Source organism: Hyla sarda, chromosome 1, assembly GCF_029499605.1.
Source record: "Hyla sarda isolate aHylSar1 chromosome 1, aHylSar1.hap1, whole genome shotgun sequence".
NCBI lineage: Eukaryota > Metazoa > Chordata > Amphibia > Anura > Hylidae > Hyla > Hyla sarda.
This window is the reverse complement of record NC_079189.1, coordinates 424,056,491-424,081,385: the sequence shown is the minus strand read 5'-3', so window position 1 is coordinate 424,081,385 and position 24,895 is coordinate 424,056,491. Positions and strand designations below refer to the sequence as shown.

The window sequence follows — 24,895 nt, the reverse complement described above, 5'->3', positions numbered from 1 at the left end:
GGGTTTTGTGTTTACATAGTGTACTTTATGGTAAAACTGACATGTTATTGTTACCCATCTTTATATACTTTTCTACTATTACACTACTTTAAAAATAAAAAAAAATGACAAAATAAGAGTGTTTAAAAAAGTCATCTTCTGTCCGCTATACCTTTTTATTTTTCCATATATGGGCTGTATAAGGGCTCCTTTTTTGGCACTGTAAAGTGTTTTTTTTTTTTTTTTTTTTTATTTTTTTTTTTTTGGAGGCTTTTTTTTATGTTTTAATTCTGTTTTTAAATATTTATGAAAAAAATAAATAAAGAAGTACCAGTACTCATAAGGCTACATGATCCAGCAATCCAGCCAGTATCTGTGTATGCACCAAAAATAAAGGCATGGAGAGATTTATCACAACTTGTACAGAGGAAAAGTTGACTAGTTGCCCATAGCAACCAGATTACTTCTTTCATTTATCCAAGGCCCTGTTAACAATTAAAAAGCAATATGATTGGTTGCTATAGGCAACCACAAATCTAATAAATGAGAGATACTGTTAAATGAAAGAAGTATCTGAAGAGTAATGTAGAAATGGGGATAAAAGGAGAATTGTTGGATCAAGGTATGTGAAAGGCCTGTCTAAAAAGATGTGTTTTTAAGGCATGCTTTAAGCGGTTATCTAAGAATCGAAAAACAGAGATAATTTCTTTCAAAAACTGCTCCCTCTCTGTCTCCAGGTTGGGTGTGATATTACAAATGGGCTCTATTCACTTCAATGGAACTGAGCTGCAGAACCACACCAACCTGGAGACAGACAGGGAGCTTTTTTTTGAAAGAAACTGGTTCTTTCCTGGATAACCTCTTTAAAATGTCTTATGAGAAATGGTGCAGCACTGATAAAGGAAGATCTAAAAAAAAAAAATGAGAAAAAAGGTTGGAAAAGACCAGATCATATATTGCTTTAGGAGGATTCATAAGTTGGATACCTTTTTGTTTAAATTATATTCAAAGTTAGAATGTGAGCCCTAAATGGAGGGCACTCTGTACAGCACTGTAGAATGTGTTGGTGCTATATAAATAAATAGTTGTTATTTATATTATATTCGTACGGATAAATTAGAAGAACATATCCACCATATTACATACGATGAGACCATGAGCAGAATTGTGTCATGGAGCAATGGAAGAGTTTGTACAGTTTTATAAATGACTTTTAATTTTATAGCATGTGGATGACTGGGTGCAGGTGCAGGGGAAGATATCACACCTAGGGTTTCTGTGGGAAGAAGGCAAACCAGCAGAGGCACTGTGATTCTCTGGGAAATGTTTTGCTGTAAAATATAGATCACTAATGCGCTGTCTGTTTAGATCATTAGACCATGGCCATTATACTGTATGGAGGCAAAAATGCATTTGTCTTATGTTTGACTGAAACTGGCCTTATACCCTTGACATACGGAATGACCCTTTCTCATCCAAGTATTTTTTACTCCCTGCCTTCTAATGTTAGGTTTACACCTGTGCTGAACGTTTCAATCTGGCCGCCCGCTGCAGTCACCACACATCTCACCCGCTCTGATGGTGTACGATGATTATCAGACTGGGTATAGGACATTATATTTCCTGAACTTAGTGATCTTACTATAATCAAGAATGTGATAGAAAACATTTTTTTTTTTTTTTTTTACAGGCCCTTCTTAAATCATTGTCAAAATGAAGAGCACAGGTAAAGTAGTAGACAAGTATGAGACAAGAAATATATGGAGGTGCAGCACTTAGTAGGTGAAAGATACTGTAACTTGAAAATGTATTCTAGTGTAGTGATTGACACATGGAGGAGGAACCAGTATAGCGGCTGTTCAAAAAAATTAGCCTGGCAGCTGCAGTTTTAAGACAGCTTGGCAAACAATTAAAGGGGTACTCAACCCTAGACATCTTATCCCCTAAGATGGATAAGATGTCTGATCGCGGGGTCTCGGTGCTGGGGACCCCTGCAATCCCTCCTGCAGCCCCCCGAGTCATCACTACACTGAGTCCCCTCATGATGCCACCCCATCAATGCAAGTCTATGGGAGGGGGCATGGTGCCATTCCACCCCATCCCATAGGCTTGCATTGAGGGAAAGGAGCATGGCGTCACGAGGGGGCAGAGCCGTGATGTCACAATACTCCAACTCCTGTATCGTGAGTCATCACACATGGAGAAAACTTAGCTCTGTGTAGTGATGACTTGGGGGCTTCAGAAGAGATTGTGGGGGTCCCCAGCAGCGGAACCCCCACAAGCAAACACCTTATCCTCTATCCTTTTGATAGGGGATAATATGTCTAGGGCGGAGTACCCCTTTAATACTAACTTTACCTGGAATTCACAAATATAGTTACAAAAGAAAAAAAAATCACCTGTAAACACCAAGAGGAATCAGCTTTGATGACAACTCTGGGGTCTTCAGAATCTGTACAAGCAAAAGATTAACTTAAAAAAAATGTCATTTTTTTATTTACCATGCTCTTAAAACTATTCATAATTAAAATGAAGAAAATAAATAATAAAGCTCTGTTTCCTTGAGTTTCCTGCCACGGTTTCTTTGGTAATTGACAAGTCTTGAATGACTATTCTCTTAAACCACTTCCTTAGCTGGTGTCGGCGGGACGTCTTATGGGTAAACATTTCTTGAAAAAGCATGCCCAATTGTGGCACATTATGACTTCCTAGGGGACTAACCTCTTCTTATCAAGGAGTTTGACTCCGTATGAGTCCTTCTGTGTTTCTTCCCAACTTCTAGTTAAACCAATCTCATTTATACATACCCTCCTACTCTATTTACAGAAGGATCAGAGACCTGTCTTTATTTTAAGTTGGGAGAAGGAACTGGATCGTGAATTCTCAAAATAGGATTGGATGAAATCCTTTTTCCTGTATCACAAAATTTCACTCTCGGGGAGTATTCAGGAAACAAATGACAAAATCCTATTGAGGTGGTATAGGGTTCCAAAACTACTTACCCTTCATCCTCCACCTTGTGCTGGCAATGCAGTCAGGAACTTGGTGCCATGACTTATATTTTGTGGTCCTGATTATTACAATAAACTTTTTCGAAAGAGGTTTTGGAAGTTACTTAAAGGGGTACTTCGCCCCTAGACATCTTATCCCCTATCCAAAGGATAGGGCATAAGATGTCAGATTGCCGGGGTCCTGCAGCTGGGGACCCCCGGGATCGCCGCTTAGGCACCGTGAGTTCACTCTGCGCGTAATGACGGGCAATACAGGGGCCGGAGCATTGTGACATCACGGCTCCGCCCCTTGGGACATCATGGCCCGCCCCCTCAATACAAGTCTAGGGGAGGGGGCGTGGCTGTCATCACGCCCCTTGCCATAGACTTTCATTAAGGGGGCAGGCCATGATGTCACGAGGGGCGGAGCCATGATGTCACGCTGCTCCGTCCAGTGTATCGCACGTCATTACGCACAGAGTGAACTCGATTTATGCAGTAATGATAGCGGGGTGCCACAGCAGCGATCCCGGGAGTCCCCAGCAGCGGGACCCCGGCGATTTGACATCTTATCCCCTATCCTTTGGATAGGGTATAAGATGTCTAGGGGCGGAGTACCCCTTTAAGTCCATGCCTTATGACCCTGCCCAATTGCATTTATCCATGTTCCCGGGCTCTCCTACCCATTCTGTTAAATCTCTTTTTCATTTTTTGATTCTAGCTACCAGACTAGTGATTATGCGTCTATGGAAAGCCCTTAGAGTCCCTACCCTTACTGAATGATTCACAAAGATTAATAAAATTCATAAGATGGAAGAATAATTGGTAATTAATACCCTGAGAGCTGATTCACATGTTGCATTGTGATTTCCGTGTATGGAATTTACCCACCTGTTAACCACTACATTATTTTTTGCCATGTCCTAGATTTTGGAGGAAACACCGGTCTTGTTATGGGGATCTGATTTCTTATTGCCTTCTTTTTCTTTGGTATCATGACTGCTTTTTTAAAGTAGTGGAGCAGTGCCCCAGTCCTTCCCTATTTATAAGAGAGTTTTCTTCATTGGTCTTTTGGAATGCTTATTAGTTTGGGATTTCTTTATAGTTTAGGATATTTTGTAACCAAAGTTTTTATATGACTATGTTGTGCCCTGTTTCCAGTCCCTCTCTTAGAAAGGTGTATCTTAACCTTCTGATTGTTGATTGTGTATATTTGTGGCAAACATATTTGTGTTTGCACATCTATATTGATTTTTTTTCCCATTATTATTTTTACTTTCATGTACCCTGTTTATTCAATTCTATTTAAGATAAAACTTTTAAAAAATTAATAAATAAAAGGATTCTACTGTATCATTTGACTTTTTAAGTCAATAACCGCTACTAGAATGGTGTTTTTATGTCACAATGCCATTACATGTGTGTTTTTGTGCTTTTGGATTTTGTTCTTCAAAAGTAATAGTAAAAATAAAATGGAAAACTTCCTCTGCCCAAAAAATATATAGGGAAAAGGATACTTTATTTATCATTGTTGTTGTTAATTTTGAAGTCATTTATTTTTGCTTTGGTTTTGCTTCTATGAGATACATTTATCATCCTATGGAGGGGTGTTGATAAATTTGACACACACAAGCAAAAACTCTAATCTAATCTCTAAATACAATAATAAATCTCATTTACAGTCATTTCTGATTTAATAAAGTGTTACTATTATTATAAAGAACTTGTTTGCTCAGCATTTAGGTGATTTTTTTTTAAGAGCCGAGGCAAGTGCTCTCTATCTCCCAAAGTGCATGAAAAAGTGCAAACGTGTCACACTAAAAAAACGTGCACAAAGGATGCGGTCTATCGCTAAGCCCTTCTCCAACAGGAGAGAGGCCCCCCAACAAACCTACCCTTCACCTCCGGGCCAAAAGGCACCTGCAAGGATCCAGGTTCGATGCCCCTTTTCGCGGAAGCTACTAAGGGGCCGAAAATGCTCCTGGCTTCAACCTAGGCGTTAACCAAGGTATCAGCCAAGGAGCCGTATACTGATGGCATCTTAACCAAAGCCAAGATGCCCAGAGGTTGCAGGGAGGTGAGGAACCTAATGGCCACACACACCTCCCCTAGATCGCCAGGAGGGACATCCAGAAGGGCTACCGCATCCTGCCAATCCTGTGTACAAAGAAAAACATGAAACATGGCACAGTGACATACAAAAAAAAAAAAAAAAAAATAAGTGAATGAAGTGCAGATATACTGCCCGGTCATCCGGCCGGATCTATAAAAATTTCCCCGATCCTAGCCAGAAGGCCGGGATACCAAGGGCGAGTGCCAAAGGTGAAGAGTAATGATGCAGTACTTTCACTCAGTGAGTTATAACACCCAGTGAGTTTTGGCACCTCAGGGTCACCACTCCCCAAGGCACAGACGTACCTCAGCTCTACACCCCTCTACCTCATGGCGAGACCGGGAGGAAACAGGTCACATCAGGACAGCCGTTGGGCTGGTTACGTGGCACCAGCCCCGGAACACCTGCTCCTCCATGCAGCACCCATCCTACATCAATGGCAGAGACTAAACCACTGATAAGAACAGATACTACACTTGATCTTAGCCAAAAAGCCGAGAAGCGATAACATTTAGGTGCTCCGACACTAACAATCACTAGAAAAAACTAGGAGAAGCACTTGGCGGATCGCTTCTCTCCCCAGCTTGCTGCTTTCTGTCTCAGTGCAGGAGACAGATTCTATACCAAGTTTAGGGAGCCCATCTCCTGCAGCAAGATAAGACAAGTAACTTGCAGCCTATTTCTTTTCCTGCTTGTTCTAGCAATCAATGGGGGTCTAGACAACATATTAAAATGCAGAAGCAATGTGTGAAAAATTAAATACACTCCTGCTTCCATATGAATTAAGAAGGTAAGTAGCAGACAGATGACCTTATTTGATAATGAGCAAGTGTGGCCACCTCACATTTAGTGTAAAACAAAAAAAAACAAAAAAACTGTCACATTTACCTTGCAATTAAAATAGATGTTGCACTGACAGAACAGATGCAGAACACTTTTTGCAGTGCTGCTTTATTACAATCTGTGGTGTATCACCTCTTATTGTCTCTTATGCTGGGTTTACATATATCAGAGATTGACACCTAACACCTGTTATCTCTAAAATGGCTACTAAAACTATGTGTATAGGTTTTATAGTTACATCTTTTATTAGACCCGTATGTGGAGAGTTAATTCACAATATATTGCCCAAAAAGACCCTTAATTTAGCAAACACTAAATCCCATATGCCTTATTGAATTCTACACAAATATTAAAAACAAAGTTCTATAGTATCTACTTATGGGATCCTTCCTCTCTCTCGTCTCTGCTATGTGACTAATGTTATGTCAGCAGCTTCTGCCAAACCAAACTTCCCAAAGGTTTTTGGCCAAAGCAAACTCTTAGGTCATAATCAATTGTCTGAATTTCCGTGCCGGATTCCACATTGGAATCTGTCACAGAGATTCCGCTGCAACAGAGTCACGTTAAATTCAATGCCATTCTGCTGCACCGTGCACATGGTGGAATTTCCGTGCCAGATGTTTCTTGCACGGAAATTCCATTTTCCATGTCCGTTCATTCTTTCTGCAGAGACTGCACAGTATGCATAGCCATCTATAAGACGGCACATTCCCATGCACTCCTAGCACCTACATATTATGCCGGCATCCCGCAATGTACGGAATGTCCACATGGAAATTATCTGTGCGAATATTCTGGTGTATGAACATAGCCTTATAAAACATCTGACCAGACTCGGGTTTAGTTTTCTCATCTCAACTGTGAACTCCTCTATATACCAAAATATGTGTCACTTTATTTTATGATTTAACACATTCTAAATATAAAGACAGTTTTGGGCTTCAGTGTACAAGAAAGACTTATTTGGCAACAAAAGTAATACATGGAATGGGAATACTACAGTTCTGAAGAAATGAGATCAAAATAAGGGTTATTTAATTTAGAAAAAAAGATGTCTGAGGGTATCTATAGATATAAATATATCAATGGACAGTACAATGATCCCTCCCATGATCCCATTTATATCAAGGATTGTATGCCTAAGGGGTCATCTTTTACACCTAGAGGAAAGGTTTCTACACCAGCACAGAAGGGGGTTCTTTACTGTAAGGGCAGTGAGACTATGGAACTCTCTGCCAGAGGAAAGTGATCATGGTGAACTCAATAAAATTGTCCAAATGGGCCTGGATGCATTTCTGGGGAGTAATAATATTACAGATTCTGGAGAAGAGTTGCTAATTCAGGGATTAATTCTGATTCTTTTTTTTTTTTGTATAAACTACATGGACACAACAGCTTCAATGTTGGCTAAAATAATAAAAATAAATAAAAATATTCACTAACCACTTTGCTGAAATTTGTATTGATTATTCCCAAAGCCAGTCCATTCACTCTAATGTTCATGAAACGCAGTGCTTGTGCCATTATATTTGTAAGCCCAAGAAGCGTTGTCTTAGTTATTGAGTATGGTCCAACATACTACAAAACACAGAGTTCATGGTTAGTTGTAAATATTTAATTTAAATATTTTGCCATTGCGAACAACTTAAAGGAGTACCCCGGTGGAAAACTTTACTTTTTTATTTTTATTTTTTTAAATCAACTAGTGCCAGATTTGTAAATTACTTCTATTAAAAAAATCTTAATCATTCCAGTACTTATTAGCTGCTGAATACTACAGAGGAAAATTATTTTCTATTTAATACACAGAGCTCTCTGCTGACATCAAGAGCACAGTGCTCTCTGTTAACATCTCTGTCCATTTTAAGAACTGTCCAGACTAGGAGAAAATCCCCATAGCAAACATATGCTGCTCTGGACAGTTCCTAAAATGGACAGAGATGTCAGCAGAGAGCACTGTGCTCGTGATGTCAGCAGAGAGCACTGTGTTCCAAAAAGAAAATAATTTCCTCTGTAGTATTAAGCAGCTAATAAGTACTGGAAGGATTAACATTGTTTAATAGAAGTCATTTACAAATCTGTTTAACTTTCTGGCACCAGTCGATTTAAAAAAAAAAGTTTTCCACCGGAGTACCCCTTTAAGTTTCATTTTTATTTTATCGAAGAGTGCCATTTAGTGTAACGGTTTATCAAAAAATATATAAAAAGTACAAAAAACATACAAAAAATATAACCTAGGATAGTGTTAGACAACCATTACATTATACTTTTTAAAATCTATACTTTGGATATAATACCCATAACTTATGAAGTTCTATTGAACCAAATTTGCTTTGGTGATATCTGTTCTGTTCAGTTGAAACCTAAAGTTTTGCATATTATAGCTGTAATATGGATTTTAATGTGGATGCATTAAAAAATGCATTATTATGACACAAAAGTATGCACCATATGAACAAGTACTCAGAATTCATCCACAAAATGGTACATATTAAAAAGTTTTGTTTAGCTGAATGTTACCCCAAAATAATAATAATAATAATAATAATAATAATAATAATAATAATAATAATAATAATATTGGGGGACATTTATCAAAAACTGTCCAGAGGAAAAGTTGCTCTGCCCAGTTGCCCATAGCAACCAATCATCTTACTTCTTTCATTTTTAACGAGTCCTCTGCAAAATGAAAGAAGTGATCTGATTGGTTGCTATGGGCAACTGGTCAACTTTTCTATTGCACAGTTTTTGAGAAATCTCCACCAAATACTCTGGTGAAAAACTTTTTATTTTTTAAATCAACTGGAGCCAGAAAGTTAAACAGATTTCTAAATTACTTCTATTAAAAAATCGTAATCCTTCCTGTACTTATCAGCTGCAGAATACTACAGGGGAAATTATTTTCTTTTTGAAACACAGAGCTCTCTGCTGACATCACGAGCACAGTGCTCTCTGCTGACATCTCTGTCAATATTAGGGACTGTCCAGAACAGCATATGTTTGCTATGGGGATTTCCTTTTACTCTGGACAGTTCCTAAAATGGACAGAGATGTCAGCAGAGAGCACTGTGCTCATGATGTCAGCAGACAGCTCTGTGTTTGAAACAGAAAAGAATTTCCACTGTAGTATTCAGTAACTAATAAGTACAGGAAGAATTAAGATTTTTTAATAGAAGTAATTTACAAATCTGTCTGGCACCAGTTAATTTAAAAAAAAAAAAAATTTTTTCACCGGAGTACCCCTTTAACATAAAATGTATACTAGGCTATGTTAGTTTTATTATAATTTAGATGTTCTAACACATATTGAAGGTCTTAAATGTTCACTGAACAACTTCATAACATAATCAAATTCCTATGGCACTTACCGGATGTGGTATGTATCCAATAAATGAAGAACATATAATGATTGAGCCTCCTCTATAATACAAGGAAATAGTAATATAGGTTGAAATATACATTAGTAAACTACATATACATATTAATGGGATTCATCAGGATGCTAAGCATTCTAAGCAGTTTCAGGCAGAGTTACTGAACTGACCATTTTCTATCTTCTTACCCCTGTTTTTGTATGTGAGGAGCTACAAGTTTGATCAGAAAGAATGTTGATATCACATTTATATGAAACACCTACAATAAAAATAAAGATCAGTTAAATTACCATACTGCGGTAGGAAAAATAAATCCTGGCACTCACTATTTTCTTCTGCCAAGTGTAACATGTTTATTAAACACAGCGCAAGTACAAAATGACACATTTCGGCCAAAGCCTTACTCAGACTGACATACAAGTAGGTGATTCTGTCACACTATATATGTACAGAAGCCCCTCCTACTTCCGGTTTAAAGAGTTGTTATGGATGCCAATTTGTTTGAAAACATAATATGAATCATCAACAGGAGACTGGGAGAAACAGAGGCCGGCACTGCCGTGTAAAAACACATCATTTCTCTAATGCGCACACTGGCCACAGCAGCATGACTCCGATGCGGGGCTACTACAGTAACTCTTCCCGTGCTCAACTCCTCTTGGTCAGAAGAAGCGCAGCTTGTTCAGCGCGAAAGCAGCTGTTCACCGGGTCAGTCCGCGGGCTCCTGGCATCCCGCTCTATGGAGTGTTTGCACCGCTACGATGTCCAAGAATAAAGCTACCACTTGAATCTACTCCCTAACCGTGAGTGCTCCCTCTGTTCTTTTCTTACACTTTATAATATGTATTATATTGACATACAATCATTATTAAGAGCATAATCAAAAAATTACATGAAAAATTAAACATATGTATACTGATCTTATGTATCTTACATGTTTCTGGTATGATTCCTCCCTTCACTGGAGAATCTATCAACAATGGAAAAAGAACAAAAGTTAAAATAAAAACTATATTATTTACAAAAAAGAAAAGAGCTCATAGTCCCTATTTAAACCTCTAGGCTCCAGGGTAGACAAGTGATGGATCCAATATACCTCTTTTTTCCTTAATAATTACATTTTAATGTCACCTCCCCTCCTAGGGCATTGTATGTGATCAATCACCTGGTACCATAATTGTGAGATATTAAGTCACATTTTTTCAAAGTGGAATGTAATGGGGTACAGAAGATTTTTACATCTGATTGACGATTTTTCGTAGTCTCCCCAATGTATAGGAGACCGCATGGACATTTAATGGTGTAGCTTACATTCTTAGAGTTGCAAGTACTGAAATATTTGAGTTTGATGACCTCTCATGTGTGGATGTAATAGACTATCACTCTTAATAACATTGCTGCACTGTGCGCAATGTAGGCACGGATAGGTGCCCTTGCGTTGGCTTCTCCGGACCGTCTGTTTTAATTCAGTTTTTTGTGATCCCACATCTGCCCGGACAAGTTTGTCCCTTAGATTTGGGGCTCTCTTATTTCACATCAATGGGGGACTCACAAATTCCTGAATTTTGGGGTAAGACCCTCTCAGCACATGGCAATGTTTTTTGACAATGGAATCTATTTTATGGACCAAAGGATGAAATTGCCTTACAAAGGGGATCCTAGATTGATTATTGGATTCCCTATCTCTGCTAGAAGGGGTCCTGGCTTGCTCTAATATTCGTTCCACATAGCCCCTTTGATGAAATTTCGCATCTAGTTCTCCAAACCTCTGTTGTCTCACTTCAGGATCCGTTGAACCCGTTCTCTCTGTGCCCTAGGGATGGATTTTTGACTGACATGGCGTGAGAGCTAGTATAGTGCAGTAGACTATTGCGGTCTGTTTCTTTACAAAACAGGTCCGTTTTAAGGCCCCCTTCATCGTCCTTTTGTACCATTGTGTCCAGGAAGATTACCTGGATTTGGTCACTGACCAGTGTGAATTTAAGTTCTGGTCTAAGATTGTTTAGGTGTTCCATAAATTGTAAGAGGTGGGAATGTGGCCCCACCCATATGCAGAAAACGTTGTCTATAAACCTTTTCCAGGTTTTGATGTATCTTTGGAAAAGCTGATGAGGGTACACATGGACTTCCTCAAAGTGGGCCATATAGGCATTAGCGTATGGGGGGGCTACATTCGCCCCCATTGCCGATCCTTGCCTCTGTAAGTAAAAGGCATCCTCATACATAAAGTAATTTTCTTTTAGTACAATATGTAGTAAATGTAAGAAGAATTATTTCTGTGCCATTGTATAATCCCTGGAACTCAGTAACCAACTTGTAGTCTCAATACCCCTTTCATGCACTATTGGCGTGTTTAGGCTAGACACGTCAATAGATACAATCCAAGTGTCTTCTGTGATTTTATTGACACTTGCTAACACTTGCAAGAGATCTGAGGTATCCAGGAGATGCTCTGGTTGTTTTTGTGAGGGGGTCAACACTTTCCCTAGCAGAATACTTAAGGGGGACAGGACAGAATCAACTAAGGCCACAATGGGCCTCCCTGGGGGGGTTGGATAGATCCTTGTGGATTTTTGGTACCGTATAAAATGCTGGAGTGATTGGTGACTCTTTTGACAAATAACTGTACATTTTCTTACCAATGATATTATCATTAAAGTGTACTGTCAGATTCAAAATTTTTTTTTAAAATATATCACTCAGTACCTAATCCTGACCATGTACATCTAATTTTTATGTGTCTAGCGCCTTTATTTATTTTTTATTACACTTTTAATTTGGCTCACTAGTCTGAATTCCTCTCAAAGGGAGGGGACGTGGCCTCACTGTGCAGGTCTCCGCCCCCTCCCTTAGTATGCTGTCTGCTCACATCTCCCCTAGTATTAGCAAAACTACAACTCCCAGTTTGTCCTCACTGACAGTAGCGGGACACAAGCTGACAGTTGAGGGATTTTTCCTCCAGCTATGAGCCCTGCGCTCACAGCTGTCAATCAAGGAAGTGTGTCCATGACGTAGGTGATGATGCATGGACACAGCAGGACTAGTATGTGTCCAAGTAGGCAGGGGGGGCAGTTGTTTGATTGGCTTTTTCAGTATGAAATACTGAAAATTTTCTAATGAAAGCAATTGCAAAGCCTAAAATCACCAATCCTCTTCTGGATCCTCGGTAAGGGATCCCTATCCAACCTCTCATAGGTGACACTTTCGGACAACTGACGTATAATTAAATTTTTATGCATGGTGGCATCCATTACCACCAGCGAGCCCCCCTTATCGGCGGGTTTAACTGTAATGGTTTTGTTTTGCGTGAGATCTTGCATGGCTTTTTCTCGCTGGTGGTAAGGTTATGAAAAACATCCTGTCTGCCCTGTCCCATTAAATACTTATTAAGGAAAAAAGAGGCATATCGGATCCATCGCTTGTCTACCCTGGAGCCTAGAGGTCCAAATAGGGACTATGAACGCTCTTCTTTTTTTATAAATAATATAGAATTTGTTTTTAACTTTTGTATTTTTCCGATAAAGATTCTCCAGTGAAGGGAACAATCATACCAGAAACATGCAAGATGCATAAGATCAGTATATATATATATATATATATATATATATATATATGTTTAATTTTTCATGTAATTGTTTGATTATGCTCTAAATAATATTGTATGTCAATATGATACATATGGTATCCATAACAACTCTTTAAACCGGAAGTAGGAGGGCTTCTGTGCATATATACTGCGAATAACCTACTTGTATGTCAGTCTGCATAAGGCTTTGGCCGAAACGCGTCATTTTGTATTTGCACTGTGTTTAATAAACACGTTACACTTGGCAGAAGAAAATGGTGAGTGCCGGGATTTCTTTTTCCTACCATTGCATTGCTTTCCACATGCACCACCCCGGGTCTCGAGTGCCATCACTTTCTGTTTGTTCCCAAATTACCATACTGCCACTGTCCACAATTTATATATAAAAAAACAAAAACATTTATTGAACTGTAATTTGTGCTGTATTACCCACAACATAACAATTCTGCTACTTCTTTACTTGAACATTCTATGTTGTAAAATTCCTCTTCGATTCCTTCTGAAAAATGTATGAATGCAGCTTGTTACATAAGTGTCTTTTATCGACAGCTGTGGTGCAAAGCTACAAAGTGTGTTGCATGCATTTTGGTGAACTGCAGCTGTCACTCAGTGGTGCAACAAGATGGAGCACTGCAGCCTAATAACCTAAAAATAGCAGCAGCTTAAAGGGGTATTCTGGGCACAAAACATTTTATTCCCTATCCAAAGGATAGGGAACAAGATATTTGATCGAGCGGGACCCCCCGCGATCTCCCTGAAGCAGCCGCATTCCATGTGGGAGCTACGTCTCCAGTTTCAGAAACCTCCGGTACTGGGGACGTGAAGTGATGCCACACCCCCTCCATTCATGTCTATAGGAGGGAGCATGATGGCCATCACACGGCCTCCCATAGACATGAATCTTTTGGATAGGGGACAAAATGTTTTTGCCCAGAATACCCCTTTAAAGGGGTATTCCGGGAATTTTTTTTATTTGACTATGCTACAGGGGTTGTAAAGTTAGTGCAGTTCATAATATAGTGTCTTTACCTGTGTGTGACGGTTTTCTCACAATTCTTATGTGATTTTCACCCCAATATTTATATTTATCAGCATACAAAATGACTGTTGTCTCGGATTTTTCCCAGCTTGCAATGCGGTCAAGACCTGACTCACTAGTCAGCTGATGACAGGGAGCCTGTCTGCTTCAATGGGTGGAGGGATCAATCTGCAACTAATGCAACAGCTGTAGGCCTCCTGATTGAATACCACAGGTCTGCAGCTCATTTATGTATCAATGGGTGGGGTAGCTGATGTGTGGGAGAGAGGAAAATGGTATCATGGGTTTTTGTAGGCAAACAAGAAAACTGAAAACAGGAAATACAAGTTCACAGAAAGCTAGCCACAGTGTTCTGGTAATCTCACAGCATAGCCATTTAGCCCAAGACAAGCGCAGATCCTTCCTAAGCATGTCCATTACTATCTGCCAGGTACGTACTAAAATCACCTTATGCTGGATAACCCCTTTAACTTCACTTCAATGGCATCTGAGCTGCAGTAACCTGGCAAAGCCGCAACGCAATGTACCAATCCTTCTGTTTCCTGCTCCCTTCGCTGTGTAGTGCAGGTGTCTCCACTCTACTGAACCGCTTATCAGTGGGGGTGCTATATATTGGCACCTTGCTGGTCAGAAATTAATGGCTTATCTTGAATAAAGGTCCGTGGATAGGCCATCAATATGTTTTCACTAAAAACTCTCTTGAGAAAATAGACAATTTTTATTTTTACGCTTTAGTTATTTCCTCCTCTCTGTGCCATTTGGCATAACCCTTTTATTTTTCTACCTACCTACACATATGAGGGCTTGTTTCTTGTGTGATCAATTTTAATCTGTAATGACACCTATCATAAAGCATGCACAGCAAAACCAAAAAATTATTATTTGTGGGTGGAAATTGCTAAGAAAACTCAACAAATTTTGGGGGTTTGTTTTTTACACAGTGCACTTATATATCATCTGATTAAAAATCACGCCATTTCCCTTCACGCCATTTACCATGCGGGATTCTAAATATTATTTTTAACTTATAGTTCCCCTTATAGTACCCCTTATAGGGTTAAATGTCACCCGTGAGTGTCTGGCTACTCATAGTAGCCGACATTCACTGCTCTGAAGTGAGCGCAGCTCCTGCGCTCGCTTCAAAAGTTACTTTTGACAGGTTAAGGCAAATAAACTGAATACTGTTCAGTGATCTTAAAGGGGTACTCCACTGGAAAAATTTAATTTTTTTTAAATCAACTGGTGCCAGAAAGTAAAACAGATTTGTAAATTACTTCTATTAAAAAAAAACTTAATCCTTCTAGTATTTATCAGGTGCTGTACGATCCAAAGGAAGTTCTTTTCTTTTTGAATTTCCTTTCTGCCTGACCACAGTGCTCTCTGCTGACACCTCTGTCCACTTTAGGAACTGTCCAGAGTAGGAGAAAATCCCCGTAGAAAACCTATCCCGCTCTGAACAGTTCCTAAAATGGGCAAAGTTGTCAGCAGGGAGCATTGTGGTAAGGCAGAAAGGAAATTCAAAAAGAGAAGAACTTCCTGCGGATCATAACAGCAGCTGATAAGTACTGGAAGGATTACGATTTTTTTTAATACAAGTAATTTACAAATCTGTTTAACTTTCTGGCACCAGTACACATTTTGCTGCATTATACTGCAGATTTTCCACAGTGTTTTTTACCCATAGCAAAATTACACTGCAATATACACGTGTGAATATGCCCTAAAGCAGGAAATCCTATAAAAAAAAGCAGCACCATAATGTAACTGCAGAAAAGTCATGGCAAAACATCTAAAAGGAGGACACTACAGGTAGTTTAAAGGGAATCTGTTATCAGTATCACCTGCAGTGACCTGTTGGTATAGGGTTACAGTGTGGGTGACACTGATGGAAACCATATTTACCCATCTTCTGTTTTTTACTTCATTCTTCAACAATCCCCGGTCTTTTGGATATGGTAAGTAGAGTGCTTGGTGTATGGGGAAGGGGGGGTTGTGTTCCTTTCACTGTAACCCCACCTTCCATTGTGTTTAGCCTGCTGTGCTGCTGAATGGAGCTCCATTCTGTGGCATTATGTCTATGGCCACAGCTATTGCGCATGCAGAGAAAAGCTGTTATGCTGCAGAGTGGAGCTCCATGCTGCAGCATAGCAGGCTCAACACAGAGGGGGCAGCATTACAATGAAGCCAGTTTGCAGAGATCTTTAGGACACCAGGAAACCCGTGCACCAAACAGGCTGATAATCGGTAAGTATGATTTTCATCAGTGTCACCCGCACTATAACCCTGTACCACCAGGTTAGTAAGGGTGATACTAATGACAGGTTTCCTTTAATAACATTGAATGTAAATTATTTACATTAAGCTATTACAAGTAACAATTAAATTCACAATTCATTTTTCATAATTATGTATGTTTTTTTTAAGGCTATTAAAATGGAGGGTCTGTGAAAAATTGTCTGTAATTCATTATCAGTTGCAATGCAATATTTTTGGTAAACCCCTTCAATTAGAGCTGAAAGTCTATACTGTAAACAAGTATTGCCGGCTTTGTTTTAGATCCAATAAGGTGGTGTACAGAGGCTTAATTATGAAAATTGTGTTAGTGTCTATAGCACTTCTTTACCCAACTATATGGGTTTCTAGTGAAACATGACCTATATTTATTTTACTTAAAATATGCATGTTTACTTATGCTTACCTTTTCCCACATTTCTTCTGTGGTGTCCAGTATTGGGCCAACAAATGGATTAACAGCCACGTTACAAACAAGAATGTCAATTTTGCCATATATTTCAATAGCCTTTCAGAAAAAAACAATGGTAGTTAGTGTGGCAAAAATCATTAATACCGTTGGAGGTTAAATGTATATGGTCAGAGGTACAATAATATCATGCCTTTACAAGTGGCAAACATTTTAGATATTTTTGTTGGTTTATTATGTTGCTATGTTACTCTTCTATTACTACTTCTTCAGTAAGCAATAATTATGGGAAATAAAATATCAAACAATGTATAATGGAATAGACAGTTATTGTTTATTCTAAAACATGAAGAAGAGATTGACATATTTTAGTCACTTTGCTTCTTTTTAAATTATTAAAATGTATATGTCTACACTATAAATGAAAATTTTGTGGAAATATAAGTTCGGAAAAAAGTGGATAAAGCTGTTGTGCTGTATTTCTAAGTACAGTCAAATATGCTTTCCAGTACAATTGCATACAAAATAATGCCTTAGGCAGAGGTCAGAAGTATGAAATTGTATATAAAGATCCACAAATCTGGGACATAAAGTGCTAAAGTCCTACATTTTTATACATTCTATTTACATTTTTAAACACAATTTTAATAACAAAGACCTATAATAACCACAATATAATAAACATTCCAGTTCTCTTACTGTTGCTACTAGTTTTTCTCTGTCTTCTTTATTGCCAACATGACACTGTATAGCACTGATGTTCAGTCCTTCAGCCTTAAGTTGTTCAATAGCTTTGTCTACATTGTCCCGTTTACGACTGCACAGTAAGACACAAGCACCATCTTGAGCTAGGCGACGTGCAATAGCAAAGCCAATCCTAAAATGGAAAAACAGCTTTTAGAGAACATTACATCTTATGTAAATATAGAACAAATCTTATTGTGTTACACATACATATATATATATATATATATATATATATATATATATACATATATATCATAATTTATTTATTTCAATTTTAGAATTCAATATCATAAAATTTGCATGATATTGCTATATAATGTTGATTCAAAATAATCTTTTGGTCTTTTTTTATATTGATATGACAACTTCTATATACCATATGTTAAACATACCCATATGTAGATCCTGTCACAATTGCTACCTTTCCATGTAAAACATTTTTTCCCTCATCAAACCTTTTTAATGTGGCTTGGGACAGCATTGTCGGAGTATAATTGACCTGAGAAAATGAAAGAATAGAAAATAGGAACATACAAATATTTACCTAATATTAAAAAGGATTTTAATCTAAATGAATTATCTTACTTTACTAAATGTTTCTAAGGGTAGGGTCAGACATGCCATATTTTGCTGCATATTTTCTTCAGCTGATTTAGCTATTCATTGACTTCAATGTGTAGGAAAATATACAGCAGAAAATGTATTGCAAAATATGGCACATGTGACTCCACCCTAAAACAAAATAACTTAAAAGCATTTGAAAATAGAGTAATTGATTTCTGCACAAAAATATGCATAAACATCACTTCATTATAACCTATAATGTGATGTATTGCTATTTTGCTGCTATGTATCACATAGGTTAAAATACAATGTAACTATGAAGATATATTATATTTAATGCAGTGATGCACTGAAATAAATACCTAAGCTTGATCAGGGATACTTCCAGCTGTATGTTCTAAATGATTCTTCAAACTCACTATCTGAGACAGCTGACAAGTTCAGCAAAAAGGAATGCAAAAAAAAAAAAACTCCACCTCCCAAAATGAATTAGCCCAGTGATAGAGCAGATGACATATTTGCAAATTCAGATAAGAGGCTTAAGTAAAAAAAAAAGAAAAAAAAAAAAAAAAAAAAAAAAATATATATATATATATATATATATATATATATATATATATATATATATATATTTAAGCTTTTTATACAGGACACTGTATGTACGAGGGTTCACAAGATATTAAAATATGATTCTGACACAATATTTAGCTAATTCTATATTTTTTACATTGTATAAAAAGACACAACTACAGTATAAACAGAGCAGACTATGAAATTACTTAGATGAAAAGATATTAAAACTGCAAGGATAATGTGAATACAGCATAATGCATGTACATATGAGTAGCAAAGGAACCAATTGTCATGAAATCCTGTTTGAAATTCTTAACCCCTTAAAGGGGTACTCTGCCCCTAAACATCTTATACCCTATCCAAAGGATCTCCAGGCCGGCACTGCGGTCTTCTGAACACGGAAGCTTGGAGCTTCCGTGTTCGTGATGTCATGTCATGCCCCATCATTCATGTCTATTGAGGGCATGACGGCTAGTACATAGCCGGAACACCTCCTTCCATAGACATGAGGAGGGGGTGTAATGGCTCTGGTCGCCCGTCATCAGGCAGGAAGCGGAGTACGCTCTGTGCACCAGATGGCTGGGGTGCCGGGGGGGGGGGGGGGGGGGGTGTCGAGTCCCAGTGATCAGACATCTTATCCCCTATCCTTTGTAGCTTTCATTGGTGCAGTTTTTGTTTTGATGGATCTTTTTTGTCGCTTTTTATAAAAAAAAAATTCTGATATATTAAATGATTTAAAAAATCAGTATCTTTAAAGTTTGGTATTTATTCCCATTTACACTGTTTACCATATGGGATCATAAACGCTATATGTTAATCATGTGAACATTTACACACACAGAGATACCAAATATGTTATTTTATTTTTTGAAAAATAAGTGGCGGGACCCCCGCGATCAGGCATCTTATCCCCTATCCTTTGGATAGGGGATAAGATGTCTTAGAGCCGGAGTACACCTTTAAGCGCTTGAATGGGCAGACAGGAGAGAGCACAGAGGAGTGCTAACCCACCTTCACGTACTGAGCTTTGTCCATGCCTGTGCTTCAGCTTGGACAAAGCAGTTATTTTATAAGCCATGATTTCTATGAAAAGGAAAGACAATTTTTTTATGAAGTATATTAGAAAGGTTAATGTTTTGCCAAGATGTACGGCATATAAAAAGTTTTTGTATCTGACAATTCCCATTTAAGTACTTAGTAATATGAAGCTGCTGTGCCAGTGCAATTTATGCCAAGAATGAAGCAATTTCTTCATTTCTCTCTTTCTTGGCCCTAGAGCCCAAAGAGATGAAAAGGCCATGGCTGCAACCTTACGTGTTTCCCTCAGAGTGGTAATTGAAACCTCTGGTGTGACATTGATTTCAAAAATCGAAGTGAGGAGACCTGTACAACTAGTGATGGTGAATGTTTATGATATGGACAGAAATAAAACCTGTAAAACAGACAATTAAAAAGGAAGAAATTTTCTCCAAAGCCAGGCGCTTCTCCCAATAAAAAGTTATCTTTATTCCGTCAGGAAAGACATAAAAAGTTCGTACAAAAAGCACTTTCAACACGTTTGTAGCTCGGACTGAGCTCTTTATCAAGACGTGCAAGACGTGCACATCTTGTTCAAGAGCTCAGTCCGAGCTAGAAACGCGTTGAAAGTGCTTTTTATACCAACTTTTTATGTCTTTCCTGACGGAATAAAGATAACTTTTTATTGGGAGAAGCGCCTAGCTTTGGAGAAAATTTCTTCCTTTTTAATTGTCTGTTTTACTACTGCCTGCCGACCTCCTTGGATGATCGGGTTCTCCTGGGCTGCTGACCCACTATTGATGCGCTGTTGTAGATGTTATGCTCTGAGCATAACCAACTCTGGTGAGCACATATGTGTTGAACACTTTGCTTTTAATGTTTTTGATAATACACTAGGATCGCGCTCCTCTGTTCTTTTTGTCTCTTCAGTACAATAAATAAAACCTGAATTGCTTCTTTAAATATTACAGGTATATACAGTATACTATCAAACCTATGACTGAGGTGTAGCTGAGTTTTTAAATTATAAAGGGTACTTTATCCTCTGAACATCAATGTTATACTTTTAATATTTCAACAATGTACTTCCTATATATTTAGCTAACTCCAGGAAAGGGCTACTACTATATGCCCCGGATGCAGCCATTCAAACAATTAACTTTAAATTAGTCTCCCACCTTTCAGCCCCTCGTGACGTAACAGCCCTCCCCCTCAATACAAGTCTATGGGAGGGGGCGAGGCGATCGTCACGCCCCTGCCATAGACTTGCATTAAGGGGGCGGGTCGTGATGTCATGTGGGGCGGAGCCATGACATCACGCTGCTCCGTCCCCTGTATCGCCCGTCATTACGCACAGAGCTCACTGCACGGTGTCGCAGCGGCGATCCGGAGGGTCCCCAGCAGCGGGACCGTGGCGATCTGACATCTTATCCCCTATCCTTTGTATAGGGGATAAGATGTCTAGGGGCGGAGTACCCCAATAATTCCTTTAGAACATGGGGGTGAATGCAATCTGGACCTGGCGATTTGTCTATTTATTTATTTATTTTTTTTGTAGGCAGCACTGTACTTCTTCCTGGGTTAGACATGTGACCTGTAATGGAGAGTTTATCTTATCTTGCAGTATTTTACCAGCAATTAATGTGTTTAATATATTTGCTTTTTCCTGATCCCCTTCTATAATTTCTTTCTCATCGCTTTTTAAAGGGCTAAGACTTTCAATGTTTACCTTTTTTGCTATTTATATAATTAAAGAACATTTTGGGGTTAGTTTTACTCTCTTTAGCAATGAGTCCTACAGTCTCTACTTTTGCGGCTTTTATCTGTTTTTGACATATTTCACATTTGACTCTATAGCTTTTTAATGCTTCTTTACTGCTGTCCTGTTTTAGTAGCTCTAAATGCTTTATTTTTGTCATTTATTGTCCCTTAACATTTTTATTCATCCACATTGGTTTTCTTCTATTCCTGACCTTTTAATTCCCATAAGGTACATACCTCTTACAGTAAGAATTTAAGATATTTTTAAAAGTCTCCCCTTTAGTCTCAGTATTCTTGTTTTTGAGAACATTGGGGGAGATTTATCAAAAACTCACCAGAGAAAAAGTTGCTGAGTTGCCCATAGCAACCAATAAGATCGCTACTTTCATTTTTAACAAGGCCTCTGCAAAATGAAAGAAGCAATCTGATTGGTTGCTATGGGCAACTGGTCAACTTTTCCTTTACATAGGTTTTCATAAATCTCCCCCATTATCCCATTTATATTAAGGGCTTCTCCGAGTTGATCAAACTTTGCCTTCCTAAAGTTCATTGTTTTTATGGCCCCTCGAGAGATTCCCTTATTGAAGAACAAGCTATAATGTATAATATCATGATCACTATTTCCTAGGTGTCCTTCTACTTGCACGTTAGTTACTCTGTCAGGTCTGTTGGTTAATATTAAGTCCAGAGGGGCACCCCCTCTGGTCGGGCCCTGTACCATTTGGGACAGATAATTGTATTTAGCTATAGTCAGAAACCTGTTTCCTTTATGAGATTCACAGGTCTCAGTCTCCCAGTTTATATCAGGATAGTTAAAGTCCCCCATTATTATCACATCATTCTGATTTGCTGACTTGTTTATTTGCCTCAGTAATTGATCTTCTGGCTCTTCCATTACATTTTGTGGCTTATAGCAAACCCCTATCAGAATATATATTTTTTTAAATCTCCATTTAACCCATAATGAGTCCCCATTATCGTTTACCTCCCATATAGCCTCCCACAGTGTGGCCTTCAGACTGGACTTTACATAAAGACAAACTCCTTCCCCTTCTCGTTTTGTCTGATCTTTCCTGAATAGACTATAACCCTGTATATTGACCGCCCAGTCATAGCTATCGTCCAACCAAGTCTCTTTTATACCCACTATGTCATAATTCTCCTCAGACATTATCAACACCAGTTTGTCAGTTTTATTGGTCAGACTTCTGGCATAAGTAAACATGCAATTCAAAGGTGTATGTTTTTTTCCCCCTACGAAGCCTAACCCTATTAACTATTCTAACCCCTCTCTCTGCTACAAACCCAAGTACATTAATACGTACCACCTCTCTATCTACACTATCTTCCCCCCTCTATGTTGTAGATTCCCTCCCCCAGTCCCTAGTTTAAAACACTCCTCCACCCTTCTAGTCATCTTCTTCCCAAGAACAGCTGCACCCTCCCCATTGAGGTGCAGCCCGTCCCTATGGTAGAGCTGGTATCCAACAGAAAAGTTGGCCCAGTTTTCCATGAACCTAAACCCCTCCTTCCTACACCAGCTTCTGAGCCGCTTGTTTACCTCCCTAATCTCCCGCTGCCTTTTGGGTGTGGCTTGTGGTATGGGTAATATTTCAGAAAATATTACCTTAAGCTTGTGGCCTAAGTCCCTGAAATCATTTTTAAGGACACTCCACCTACCTCTTACTTTGTCAATGGTGCCAATATGACTGCTGGGTCTTCTCCAGCCCCACCCAGCAACCTGTCAACCCGATCCGCGACGTGCCAAAGTCAAGCGACACTGTTCGGCGATCCCGGTCTTTGTGACAGATTGCCCTGTCTGTCCTCCTAATAATAGAGTCCCCAACTATCAGCACCTGTCTGGCCGGCCCTGCACTCCTCCTTCCCTCCTTACTGGAGCAGACACCCCCCTGGCGGCCAGAGGCTTGCTGGCTTTGAAATGACATCACCCTCATCTGCCAACCGGGCAAACTTGTTGGGGTGTGCCAGTTCAGGACTAGCCTCCCTGACACTTTTCCCTCTACCCCGTTTTCTAACTGTAACCCAGCTAGCTGCCTGACTGTCCTGCACCTCTGTCCCACTATCCTCCCCCACCTCTACCCCAGAGAGTACTTGCTCAGTGAGCAGGACACTCCTCTCCAAGTTGTCAATGCGATTCAGTGTTGCCAGTTGCTCCTCTTGATCCAGGATCTGGGCTTCCAGATAAACAACTCGTACACATCTTGCACAACAATATGCACCCTCAAACTGCTGTTCAAGGATTGCATACATCGTGCAAGATGTACACTGGACTGCATTTTCCCACATAGAAGCCATCTTGGCTTTGGGGATTGTAAGAATAAACAGTAAAAAAACAGAAGCAAAAATTTCAATTAAACTTAATTTAAAGTCCCTTAATTTTAAGTGTGAGGTATACTTATACCCACTTGTTTACCTCACACAATCGCTAGCTCACACAATCACTTATTGTACTTGCTTTTATAGTTATCAGAAACCACCTCTCTGTTGCACTACCTGGAAGGAAACCTAGCTAGCTGTAAAGTTAGACTGGATTTCCTTCCTCATGCTTGAGAAAGGTTGGGACTAAGCAAGGAACCTCCCACATTGTAGAGCTTTCTGTATGTAAAACTATGGGCTACTCTATCCAAAAGATAGGGGATAAGTGTCCCAACAGTCGAACACCCCCCCTCCCCCCTCTTGCGATCACCTGCATAAAATCAGGCTCTTGCCGCTAAACTTACCATTGAGTAGCTTTTCCCCTGAATGCTCCTGCGCCCACCTTCATAGACACACAGGAGTGATGTGAGGTCAGCCAAATACTACAATTACTACATGTTCTATATGCCAAACATCTTACTGTAACTCACAGCTCACAATCTATAGGTAACTGGGAGTATATGCATTATCTAACCTGAGGGGATAAGTAAGCAGTTAGATTTCGGGATGGAACCTAGTTCATACTTACAGTATGAAGCGCGAGAAATGACATTAGGAAGACATTTCTTTAAAAAAAAAAAAAAGTAGGCCATGGATTATTCAATCATTAAAGGAGGAAATTATAGTTAAAGAAATAAGAAGGCAACTAAAGGGGTACTCCGGTGGAAAAAAAAATTTTTAAATCAACTGGTGCCAGAAAGTTAAACAGATTTGTAAATTTCTTCTATTAATAAATCTTAATCCTTCCAATACTTATCAGCTGCTGTATGCTCCAGAGGAAGTTTTATTTCTTTCTGGAATTCTTTTTAGTCTGACCACAGTGCTGGTATCTCTGTCCGTGTCAGGAACTGTCCAGAGTACAAGCAAATCCCCATAGCAAACTTATCTTGCTCTGGACAGTTCCTGGCATGAACAGAGGTGTTAGCAGATAGCGCTGTGGTTAGACTGAAAAGAACACAAGAAAGAAATACAACTTCCTCTGTAGTATACAGCAGCTGATAAGTACTGTAAGGATTAAGATTTTTAAATGGCAGTAATTTACAAATCTGTTTAACTTTGTGGTACCAGTTGATTAAAAAAAAAAATAAAATCCGCCGGAGTATCCCTTGAAGAGAGCAGAATATGATATACTGTATAAGTAAGAAAGCATAAGCAAGAACAGGGTTGGATAA

At 38.9% G+C, this 24,895-nt stretch overlaps 1 protein-coding gene and 1 pseudogene across 2 annotated transcripts in view; both read right to left on the bottom strand.

Moving 5' to 3' along the window:
• LOC130309035 (dehydrogenase/reductase SDR family member 4-like) overlaps window positions 1-24,895 on the bottom strand; it is a 147,607-nt gene that overhangs the window by 1,370 nt on the left and 121,342 nt on the right. The window contains exons 1-8 of one of the 2 annotated variants that reach the window (XM_056552283.1): window positions 21,525-21,595; window positions 17,765-17,871; window positions 17,325-17,502; window positions 16,623-16,724; window positions 9,488-9,558; window positions 9,294-9,345; window positions 7,369-7,503; window positions 2,379-2,431 (exon numbers count right to left, since the gene is read on the bottom strand). In XM_056552283.1, coding sequence (XP_056408258.1) covers window positions 2,379-2,431; window positions 7,369-7,503; window positions 9,294-9,345; window positions 9,488-9,558; window positions 16,623-16,724; window positions 17,325-17,502; window positions 17,765-17,853 — 680 coding nt within the window. In that variant the 5' untranslated portion in view covers window positions 17,854-17,871; window positions 21,525-21,595. Of the gene's footprint in view, window positions 1-2,378; window positions 2,432-7,368; window positions 7,504-9,293; window positions 9,346-9,487; window positions 9,559-16,622; window positions 16,725-17,324; window positions 17,503-17,764; window positions 17,872-21,524; window positions 21,596-24,895 lie in introns of those variants that run through there. The other variant, XM_056552284.1, reaches the window with a different exon arrangement.
• Window positions 5,430-5,588, bottom strand: LOC130343885 (U2 spliceosomal RNA; annotated as a pseudogene).